General features: G+C 39.1%; 1 protein-coding gene across 3 annotated transcripts in view; it reads right to left on the minus strand.

Annotated features, from left to right (window-relative positions):
• The window catches only part of il1rapl2 (interleukin 1 receptor accessory protein like 2), a 584,424-nt gene that overhangs the window by 222,471 nt on the left and 349,495 nt on the right, over positions 1-12,458 (minus strand). For all 3 annotated transcript variants that reach the window (XM_062963793.1, XM_008119838.2, XM_008119837.3), the window contains exon 5: positions 11,551-11,704. In XM_062963793.1, coding sequence (XP_062819863.1) covers positions 11,551-11,704 — 154 coding nt within the window. The remainder of the gene's footprint in view (positions 1-11,550; positions 11,705-12,458) is intronic.

A 12,458-nucleotide genomic window follows, 5' to 3' on the forward strand; every position in this document is an offset into this window, starting at 1 on the left:
TGATGAAGCGGTAGGTCTAAAATACTCAACTAGAAATCTTTGCAGAACATTGAGCAAACATTAGAAACATTCCTAATTAACCTTAAATTCAGTCAACAGCAACAGAGAGAACTGCAAATGGAGAATCAATCATGAAATGCCGAAATTTGGGAAATCTTTATATTCTTGTTGACTTCAGAACAGTTAAACAATGTACAGTATGTTGTGGTAATCTCTGAGCGGTTAGACTCAATTTAACCCTCTCTGGGGGAGATTCCACCAAAATCAGCAGAGTAACAAAAGCAAAGCTTTCAAATGCAGCAGTTACTTACACGGGGCGAGCAAAGAGAAGCCTTTGACCATTTAGGATTGCAATGGACTGCAGAGTCTCAATAAAAGTTCAAAAAGTATTTATTTAGGTAAAAAGAACTCCATTGTAGATAGAAAGGCTTGGGAGCTATCTAGTCTACTCTAGACTGGTTTCTAAGGAAAAATAAGAAAGGAAAAATAACAAACATCTAAATAGTTACATCATGCCAGGAGAGATGACAGGATGCTTCTTGTTAGCTAGAAGAACAAAGGAGAAGAAGAGAACCAAAATGGTTCCAACCTCATGGTCCAGTTTATTGGGGCCATAAAAGACATTTTGACCAATGAGAAGTTAGTGTCCCTGGAGAGTCACATTTCTGCTAACTTCAAAGTAAGGGATGTGACGTAAACAGGATTGAGTGAAACACAGTAAAGTCTGTCTAGGCATGCTTTGGAAACATGGAAAGGATTCCCTCAATCTAACTCTATCATCTATCTAACTACATTTAGACTTGAGTAGTCCAGGATGATTTCCCAACACAGTAGAGTTCCTGTTATCCGATTTAAACGGGCAGACCGAATCTTGGATACCCGGATTTGTCGGATAACCGGATCTGTAGGCAAGCATGGGATTCTACTGTAATTCAGTTCATAACAGGCATGGGAGAGTTGAATGGTGAATGATTCCGTGCAGAAAGAAATGTTGAATGCTGTGACGGCGCGAGTGGATTTGAATTGTTGTATCATGCCTGATTTTGCCCATACCCTGTAAATGTAGTTGGATTGGTTATTTATATCTATCAATCAATGTTGTTTGCACCTATTATATTGCTCACTCAGCTCAACTGTTTGGCTCCACCTCTTCCTGGAGTAGGACAGTGTTTCCTCCTTTTATTCCACCAGCAAGCTCTCTATCGGATGGACGTGAGAGAGAGACTTGGCTCTAAAAGCCCTTGATAAAGTTACCTCTCAGCACCAATTCTGAGGTTCTTACCCTTGATAACTATGCTTCATGTTCAACCTGAACGACGTTGAGGAGTCTCAAGCGCCTTCAAATCAGTCATTTGGCAACAGAGGAAGACTGTGTCTTCAAACATAGGTCATTGGACTGAGGCTGAGTTTGCTTCGGCATCCACAGCCATTGAGAAAAAGGGACCTGGAAAAGCTTCTCAGCTACAAAGCTCCATTGACTTAAAACAACCAAAGACTGTAATGTATATTTTCCTTTACCTCTTTGAAACTTCCAGATAACCTTTTGTGAACAATAAAACCAGTTTTTGAGTTATCTACAGTGTTTTGGTCCTTGGGAGTTCCAGTTTTCCTAAAGGAAGCAATCCCCTGGGGAAAGATGTCACGTCCATGCCTCTTTCGCTAAGAGTTATAGCCCCAGGCGCGACGGCACAAATGCCATGCCTCTGCAGTGAATAGGCAGAAGAGAGATTTGCATCCATCCGTGGCTCCCTCAATGACTGGCCACAGATTGGCAAGAGTTTTGGACTCCTGGTTGTTTAATAACAATCACAAGAAAACCTCCTCCCTGCATCTCAAATTATGCTGGTTAAATGGGAAAAAATGTTTGGGCTTTGAATTCCTTTATTCTAAGTGCAGGCTTTTTACATCAGACCCCGACCGGTGGATCTCGGAGAAAAACAAAGCCTATCCCATTAGGCTGAAGTCTACCCATTCTGTATTAGATAACAGAATCTCTCTCTAAGTGAACACAGGGAGAAGGTGATGGAAGAAGTCATCGCACGCTGATGAAAGAGAACATTAGTTGCCATTCTAATTACTTCCCTTGTTCACAAGACAGACAGGCAACTTGGGAAGCTGTAAAGCAAAGCACTTGGAGTAGCTGAGTGATATATAATTCATAGGCTGCAGCATATTGCTACATTTCTCATTGTGTCTTTACAGTACTTCTAAGGGGAATCTGGCATAATACCCCCCACCTCCTTCAATCCGTCTTCTGGAATCATTGCACATCAATAAGCATGCACACCATTATCACTCTGCCAACCACCATTTCTCCTATCCTTATTGACTTGGGAACCCAAAATTAAAGAGCAGCTGTTATTAAATCATTCAGAAAACTGTCACCTTTCCTAGTCAATAGCAGTTTGGTTTGCTGAGGTTGTGTGCTGCTACCTAGTAGGCTTGTGCGATTTGTTCGTATGTTCGTTAAATTCGGATCTAATTCAGATCTAAAGCATTTTTGAAGTGAGTTCTGACCCACCTGCTCACTGCCTTCCCAATACAGTAGAGTCTCACTTATCCAAGCTAAACGGGCCGGCAGAAGCTTGGATAAGCGAATATCTTGGATAATAAGACGGGATTAAGGAAAAGCCTATTAAACATCAAATTAGGTTATGATTTTACAAATTAAGCACCAAAACATCATGTTATACAACAAATTTGACAGAAAAAGTAGTTCAATACGCAGTAATGTTATGTTGTAATTACTGTATTTACGAATTTAGCACCAAAATATCACAATATATTGAAAACATTGACTACAAAAATGGCTTGGATAATCCAGAGGCTTGTGGTTTTGTGATACAAAATACAGCATATCTATCTTGTTTGCTGTGTCATAATAAAATAAATGCAGTAAAATAATAAATGTAAAAATAAATAGAGTAAAATAATGAATGTATTAATAATAATAAAAATAGAGTAAAATAAATGTAAAAGTAACAACAATACTAGAATAAAATAATAAATGTAATAATAATAATTAATAGAGTAAAATAATAAATGTAACAATATCAATAATAATAGAGAAAAATAATAATTATACCATATATACAGTAGAGTCTCACTTCTCCAACATAAATGGGCTGGCAGAATGTTGGATAAGTGAATATGTTGGATAATAAGGAGGCATTATTATCAACCTAACATCAAATTAGGTTATGATTATACAAATGAAGCACCAAAACATCATGTTAGACAACAAATTTGGCAGAAAAAGTAGTTCAATACGCAGTAATGCTATGTAGTAATTACTGTATTTACGAATTTAGCACCAAAATATCACGATATATTGAAAACATTGACTACAAAAATGCGTTGGATAATCCAGAACGTTGGATAAGTGAGTGTTGGATAAGTGAGACTCTACTGTACTTGAGTATAAGCCGACCTGAATATAAGCCCACCATGACCCTCACCCGAGTATAAGCCGAGGAGGGTTTTTTTTTTCAGTCCTAAAAACGGGCTGAAAAACTAGGCTTATACTCAAGTATATACAGTAATAATTTTTAACATTACTCATTTTCATGAGTCAAGAAATAATAAGCAAAAAAATAAAACATTAGACAATATAGGGTTAGATGGGCCAGCCATCTCACTCAACAAAATGTCATTTCAAATGTTGATTAGAAAATGTGTGTGGCATCTACAATGGAGTGATCAGGACGACACTTTTTACAAAGCTGGTTCCAAATTCAGCCCTTGCTATCAAGATCTGATGGCAGACGATGGGACAGATCTTTATCTGAGAATTGGAGAACCATTGCCAGATAATCCAGACAACACTAAGAAGAAGTGCTCTGACTCAGTATAAACCAAGAATGGATTGATTCCTATATTTCTTCACTATGTCCATTGCCAATGTGCTGTTCCCCTTCTGTCTCCTACCCAGATGGCATTTCAGTTGCATCTACTCTACCATAATTGTTGGGAAGACAGAGGTCCTCCAACTATACAAGAGTGAGCCTATTTTCAGCTGTGAAATGTTGGAAGAACATCATATCCAGATCTTGAGATCAGCTGTCATTTGAGGAACGGCGAGAAAACTCAGCTGTGGAACGTCTTCTGTGGACATTTAGGGCCATCTGTGTCAGCACTTGACCTATTTCTCACTCGCCTTGCTATCATATGGAGATTATTTCAAGGAGAAAAACATCAAGATGGTGCCATGAAATATAATTTGCACTTTCCGTATGAAAATGTCAAGAAAACGCCATAGGAATCTGGCTAAGGAACAACATTTGTTGATTTATTAGTTTCATTTATGTTCCTCCTTTCCTTCAATAAAATCAAGGCAGAATGCACAGCTCTCTTATCCTCACAAAACAACTTGGTCAAGTAGATCAGACTTAGGGATAATAATAATACAGTAGAGTCTCACTTATCCAACACTCGCTTATCCAACGTTCTGGATTATCCAACGCATTTTTGTAGTCAATGTTTTCAATATATTGTGATATTTTGGTGCTAGATTCATAAATACAGTAATTACAAGATAACATTACTGTGTATTGAACTACTTTTTCTGCCAAATTTGTTGTCTAACATGATGTTTTGGTGCTTCATTTGTAAAATCATAACCTAATTTGATTTTAATAGGCTTAAGAGGGGTTATTCTTTTGTTCTTACAGGAGGGAGGGGAGAGCTTTAGCTCTCTTAAATCTCTCCCTGCTATCCTTTTGATAGGCAAAAAAAGCAGCACAGCAAGAGTTTCATGAGGCAAGAGTTCAAAAGGATTTTTATAACCCAACTCGGGAAGAGGGAGATTCCTAAGGTTACATTTTGCCATTTTCTTCTGAATGTTTTGAATATCTTGTTTGCTATACCTCCTCAGTCTTAAAATGGTAATGGCAGAAAGGCAGAAAGGGATAGAGTCTGCCCATCTCGGCATCATTGTTTTGTTTACATACAGGCAAAGGGGGATTCCCATCACATGTTAAATTGGGCATCTACACAAGGAATTGAGAAATAAGTCGCTCGCCAATCGACTCGGGAATTATGGAAAACCCCCACACGTTTGAAATGGCAAGATACGACTACCCCACATTTGAAGCTTGCATTGTGTGAAGGACACCATCAGTGACAGTTTCTTAAGTGTGTAGAAATGTGTAGAAATGCTTATTTAATTGTGTGTGATGAAGTCTTTCTTATCACCTACTGCCCGGGGAATAACCAGGAATGCACCTGGGATCTTCTGCACGCAAACCATATGCTCCGCCACTGAGATGCAGTCTCTTAAAATTAAGCGAGGTCAGGTCAAACATTGCCTTCCGGCAATTTTCAAAAGCAATTTCCTTGATGGAGACGTTTGACCTGGAAGCTCACCTACAGACATAAGGCTCAGAGGGAATTCTTGCCCCAAAATGAACTTGCTGACTGTTCCCCAGAAATATAAATATGAGGGAATTCAATTGGATAGATGCATCTCATGGGGTCGTCTTTGAAGACTGTTCGGAAGCTCCAAGTAGTCTAACAAATTCCGATGCACACTGCACATGTCTTATTTGTAGTGCAAAAACAACAACAACAACAACAACAACAACAACAACAACAAGAATGAAAGAACAATATAATATTTAAAAATAAAAACAATTTTAACCAACATACATTTATCAGGATTTCAATGGGAAGTGTGGTCCTGCTTCTGGCCAATGAGACAGTCAAGTTAATTAGGGTTGCTGTTGTTGTTGTTGTTGTGTGCTTTCAGACTTTGGGCGAGCCTAAGTCTAAAATTTATTTATTTAATATTTATTTATTTACTACATTTGTATCACACCCTTCTCACCCCAAAGACTCCTCGTAGGGATTTGAGGCATCCTGGTTAATAGAAGGAGCTGGGAAGGCAAAAGTAGAGAGCAAGCTTAAGCATTCAGCTGCCATCCGAAACGACAGCTTTGTCACTCTGAAATATCTATGACCCCTTACCCTTTATGTTCCTTCATCCTTACTTGATAGCTGGTGTGGGAGGAATTGACAAATGTCCTAACATGAGGACATGGATAAGGTAAGGAAAGCGAGGTTGCGTGATTACCCGAGCCAGCCGTACACTTAAAGCCAGCCGCGATTAATCAACGGTTGGCTTGGCCTTTAATCTCGTTCCCTGTAATTATTATTAAATATTCACAACATCGAAACCAAAGCGACTGAACTGATTAATTCCAGCGACTTAAATGTTTCTTTCAAGCCAATAGTGAATTGATGCTAGTAATAAAATTACGTGAATATTTCTTAGAACATACGCTCAAGTCAGTCCTTCCGGCGTTCTCTGCGTATATTTGCCAACCGATCTCCCACGAGAAACCCACCAATAAGACATGGTTACATTAAATTAGACTTTATAAAAGCGGACCTTGAGCTTGTTTGGAGGTCCTAGTAGGGGAGCACAGCTATCGTATACCCGGAACTGAAGACTGGAGACCTCGGTACACTCTTTCTATACCTGGGACATCGTCCTCTTCCACCGAGCACACAGCCAAGGGATGTCGAAGGATGCACAAGGAGCAGTGAGGGAGGAAGGGGATACTCGCCTAGCTAGCCAGATCAGCCAAATCAACCCTGTCGATCAATGTCACAGCCAGATCGCCTTCACACCCATAGAAGAAGACTCAATGGCCTTCTCAGCAACAAGAGGCTCTGTCCTTGCAGCTCAGGACAGCTGGACTCCATCTCACCTTTATTTATTTATTTGTTTATTTATTTATTTGAGGCTAGTGTGAATGTTGCAATTGGTCAGCTTGATTAGCATTTAATGGACTTGCAGTTTCAAAGCCTGGCTGCTTCCTCCCTGGGGGCATCCTTGGTTAGGAGGTGTTAGCTGGCCCAAATTGTTTCCTGTCTGGATTTCCCCTGTTTTCAGAGTGTTGTTCTTTATTTACTGTCCTGATTTTAGAGTTTTTTTAAATACCGGGGGCCAGATTCCCTTTTGGTGGCTTTTTAATTATCTGCCTTGATATTCTTGGTTATATTTATTTATTTACAGTATTTATATTCCACCCTTCTCACCCCGAAGGGGACTCAGGGCGGATCACATTACACATATAAGGCAAACATTCAATGCCTTAACATAGAACAAAGACAAAGACAAACGCGGTGCTCCGAGCTGTATGGCTGTGTGGAAGGACCCTCACTGCTCTTCCACAAAGCCATATAACCCAGAATATCAAAGCAGAATAACCCACAATATCTGCTTTGAACTGCGTTATCTGAGTCTACACTGCCCTATATCCCAGTTCAATGCTTGGTGCTAAATTCACAAATATAATAATTCCTATATAACATAATATAATAGTGTGTGTGGCAAAACTCTGTTCACTTACACTTGAAAATTACCTAGCGCCGGCCCTGCTCACAGTAGCAAAGTTTCTGAATGAAGTCTGCAAACTGAATGTAGGACAAATGTGAAGTTTTCTGTCAGGCTGTGGCGCAGGCTGTTGAGCAACCAGCTGCAGCCAGCTGCAACAAATCACTCTGACCAAGAGGTCATGTGTTCGAGGCCAGCTCGGAGCCCCGTGTTTGTCTTTTCTTTGTTCTATGTTAAGGCATTGAATGTTTGCCTTATATGTGTAATGTGATCCGCCCTGAGTCCCCTTCGGGGTGAGAAGGGCAGAATATAAATACAGTAGAGTCTCACTTATCCAACATTCGCTTATCCAACGTTCTGGATTATCCAACGCATTTTTGTAGTCAATGTTTTCAATACATTGTGATATTTTGGTGCTAAATTCGTAAATACAGTAATTACTATATAGCATTACTGCATCTTGAACTACCTTTTCTGCCAAATTTGTTGTATAACATGATGTTTTGGTGCTTAATTTGTAAAATCATAACCTAATTTGATGTTTAATGGGCTTCTCCTTAATCTCTCCTTGTTATCCAATTAATTCACTTATCCAACGTTCTGCTGGCCCGTTTATGTTGGATACGTGAGACTCTACTGTACTGTAAATAAATAAATAAATAATAAATAAATATATAATGTAGATTGCATTTTACACTATCTTGATATATATGCCAATAAAGGCTTCTTGGATCGGATTGGACTTTATAAAAGTGAAAGAGAACAAGATATGCTGTCTTTTGGCACTTGCTGCATAATTTTTTTTTTCCAGTTTGATACAAAGTCACAGGACCCCAATGCCTGAGCATGTCAACCGATTTTCCCCACAGTGAGGATTTACTCTGATATTGAAAAATGATCAAAATGCTATGGGTGAAGGGAGGTGATTTGCTTTTTCTTCTCTCGTCGAATACAGAAAGGGATGCTTCAGCACAATTTGCGTCTGGTTGAAATGAAACCTGAGCAGATTGTTTCGACCGCAAAGGGCTTCCAGTCTGGAGCAACCGCTGCAACAAATTTCCTTGCAATAACAGCAGGCACAATTTGAAAATTAAGGAATTAATGGGATTTAAGAGAGATTAAGTGAACGGGGAGTTGAAGCAGAAGTATTCCACCAATGTAATTGAGTGGAATAATTTGTCATGGCCAAAGCAAATGACTCTTGCGCATTCTGCTTTTGGGAGTGGAAACGGGGGAGCTGGGCATTTTCAAAATGTTGCACAAGAAGAGGCTGAGAAGACACAAAGATGGGAAGAAAGACACTCTCAGCAAAACTGGAGCAGAAGTTGAGGAAAAGGGTAAACTTTCTCTCTAACGTCCATCAGTACAACTGAGCCAATGGAAGATTTTGAAAGCAAGTTCTATTTGAAAAGACAAATGAAAAAGACATTTGGATCATAACACCAGAGTGGATAACAGGAGAGAATGGTCCAGATATACCCGAAGTATTGAGCTCGCAAAAGTACCATATATACTCGAATATAAGCCGACCTGAATATAAGCCGAGGCATCTAATTTTACCACAATAAAAAAACTGGGAAATCATTGACTCAAGTATAAGCCGAGGGTGGGAAATTTCAGAAATAAAAATAGATACCAAAAAATTACATTAATTGAGGCATCAGTAGGTTAAATGTTTTTGAATATTTACATCAAGCTCAAATTTAAGATAAGACTGTCCAACTCTGATCAAATCATTATTCTCATCTCCTTCAATGTAAATGTATAGATGCCTTCATTTGTATTAGTTTTTGGTGGAGCATAAAAATCTTCCCCAGAGGCCAGCCTTAGTTGGTCTGTTCCATTTGCCTGTTACAGAACTTTCTTGCTAGACTCCTTTTTCTTTCTGCAACAGAGCTACAGCCATTAGAGACCTTGCCATTGTCTGGTAATCTTAGGCCCAGCGATCCAAACAGCCATCCTTAGCACTAATAAACTCCACTTTTAGCAGTTTTCCTATACCATCAGTCCTGGTGACAATAGAAGCTTGTGGTCAGCCCAAGATTCACAAAGTAGAAGATCAAGATCACTTATAAACACCAGCTAATAATCCATCGTCTTACATCAGAGGCAAAAGACTTTCAAGGATTCCAGAGAGATGACTGCAACCGGCAAAATCTCCTTTCGTAATGTATTATTTGAAGCTACCTTAACAATAGTTAGCCCTTTGTTAGCCCATTGTTATTCCTGTTTTCAGTAAATTCATTCGGTTATCTTTTCACCTTGCCTGAAGTGCCTCTGTGTGCTAAGGGTCTTGGTCTTATCAGAAAATATATAGATAGCCCCCGAGTAAAGGGAGGCACCATCATTTTCTCAAAGGCTCGGGTGTCCATCAAAAAAGATGATGTCTTTATTTCTCTCTAACTTTGTGTCTATAAATCCCAACAGGAAGAATTCTGGCTTTAGTTGTATTTCAATTTTTTAAAAAATCTTCTGAATTGCTCCGTGTATTTCTTTCCAAAAATTCTTTAACTTCTTACAGCTCCACCACATGTGGGAAAAAGTACCTCTTTGTTTCGCATTTCCAGCATTTTGCACTCATATTTTTATAAGATTTTGCCAATCTGTCTGGGGTGATATACATCATTTTATACCAATTTTCCTTTATGTCATATGAATAGGAAAAAAATTAAATTATTGTCGAAGGCTTTCATGACTGGAATCACTGGGTTGCTGTGAGTTTTCTGGGCTGTATGACCATGTTCTTACCATACATCAAGGGAACCACTAACCGCATAGAGTGGGCTGATGAAGAAACACAACCTGCAAAGTATCTCCAGACCCACCAAGAAAATCCAAGAAATGCTCCATTCAGCAAAGGACAAGAGGGATCCTCTCACCTCTGCAGGAGTCTACCATATACGATGCAGTACCAAACGCCAGCATTGCTCAAACACGAATCAAGGAACACGAAAGCTACTGCGGACTAGCTCAACCAGAGAAGTCAGCCATAGCAGAGCACCTGATGAACCAACCTGGACACAGAATATTATTTGAGAACATAGAAATGCTGGACCACTCTGACAGTCGTCATGTCAGACGACACAGAGAAGCCATTGACATCCACTAGAAGCACGTGGACAATTTCAGCAGAAAGGAAGAAACCATGGAAATGAACAAAATCTGGTTACCAGTATTTAAAAACTCTAGAATCAGGACAGCAAATAAAGAGCAATACTCAGAAAACGGGAATTCCACACAGGAAACAATCGTGACCAGCTAACAACTCCCAACACAAGATTCCCCCAGGCAGGAAGCAGCCAGGCTTTGAAGCTGCAAGGCCATTCAATGCTAATCAAGGAGGCCAATCACAACATTTGCACTTCCCTCCAGCAGACAAGAGTTTTTTTCTCCCACTCTGGACAGCATTCCACAGATATATATATATATAGGGAAAGAAGTACGATGAAGTACATACAGGTAGAAAATCAGCATTTGCTTTATATTCAAAGAGATAATTGAAGATTAACTAGCAGACTATGTAAACATGAAGGATAATTACAAACCACGCGCCTGCCTAATATGCACGAAATTCATAAAGTGTCGTGTGGCAACTTTAATCAAAGGTGTGTAACATCTTTAATAGACAGATTCTAGAAAAGTCTTATTTGGACTGCAATTCCCTTTCTCAAATCAATCCGGAATTGTCTTTGAAGTTCAGGCATATCCATAATGTACATGCTTGACAGGATCAGAATTAGATGCAGGAAGTACTGATGGTGACAATAGTATTATTAACACTGATTATTAACAACACTGTTGCTGGTAATACAGACATTCTGCCAATGAGTAATTAACTCTTAGTCTCTGATCAAAGTCAGACCGATGTAAACAAACATTAGGACACATTCCGATTCCGTAATTTCTAATTCAATTCATCACTTGGAATTGATTTCCTTTACCCTGTGACTCTCAGTTCCATTACTTTGCATCCAGGGAGGTCAAAACATTAGCTTTCCAAATGTTTTCAGATTTCATATTTGATGGATGTCTATAAAGTCATTGATTTAATCAAGTTTAATTCTCTGTTTTGCTTCGGCTAAGTTGCTTCTGAGTAATCTGATACAATATTCTGTCCAGAACTACTTTGAAATGAAAATAGACAAAACAATCTCAAATTATTCCCGCCAACCTTTCCTGGTTCAGTGATTTCATTCCAAAGGAGCCCTTACCTGTAACTTTGAGCTCAGTCGTCCGCCGTATTAGCTTTCCTTCAAACTTCAGCTCGCAAGTATAGTTTCCACCATCTTCTTCTTGAACGTCTTGTATTAAAAGAGTGTTTTCCTTCTGAACTACGACGCTTCTCCACAGTTTTGGTTTACACTCCTGCAAAAGTTTTGATAAAGGAAACAAACAACAGAGGTTTAAATGGACTGGATTATCTACTACAGAATTAAACTGATTTAATTCTCAGTCAATCTCCTTTCAGTTTGAAAGACATAGATTTGATGACTATGTCTTTTGTGGCCAAATTTGATGTGATTTGGCCCACTAGTTTTGTTGTTTCTTCTGTCCTAATTATGCACAGAACATTTTTATGTATATAGATGACAGTGTAGGTGGGGCCCAGATTTCTGTTGGATGGATCTTCAGCAACTAAAGTGATATTAAACTGACCTAATTATACAGTGTGAATGTAATCTCTTACATCATTTTGCCGTCTGTGCCACTAAAGGAGTAGTGTATGTCATCACTTGTTGCCGCTCTCTCATGTATATTGGCCAAGTGAGCAGGCAAGATAAACACCGCATTATTGAACATAAGAACAAAATTAGAAACCATTCAACTTATTCCATGCTTTACAAACACTTTGTAGATTTCAACCACAACGCAGAGTCACTTCGCGTTGAAATCCTAGAAGTTGTCACACACCCCACAAACATTGATCTGTGTCCCAAAGTTTTACAACGTGAATCATTCTGGATTTTCTAAAAGGTTTAAATGACACCAATACATATGATTGTAATAGCAATTAGAAATGGCACTTAGTATTGTGATTATGAGGGAACCCCGGTGGCGAAGTGTGTTAAAGCCTTCGTGTTGGATATGGCCTTGTAAGTACACATTTAACAAATGTGAT

The sequence above is a fragment of the Anolis carolinensis genome, unplaced genomic scaffold, assembly GCF_035594765.1.
Source record: "Anolis carolinensis isolate JA03-04 unplaced genomic scaffold, rAnoCar3.1.pri scaffold_12, whole genome shotgun sequence".
Lineage (NCBI taxonomy): Eukaryota > Metazoa > Chordata > Lepidosauria > Squamata > Dactyloidae > Anolis > Anolis carolinensis.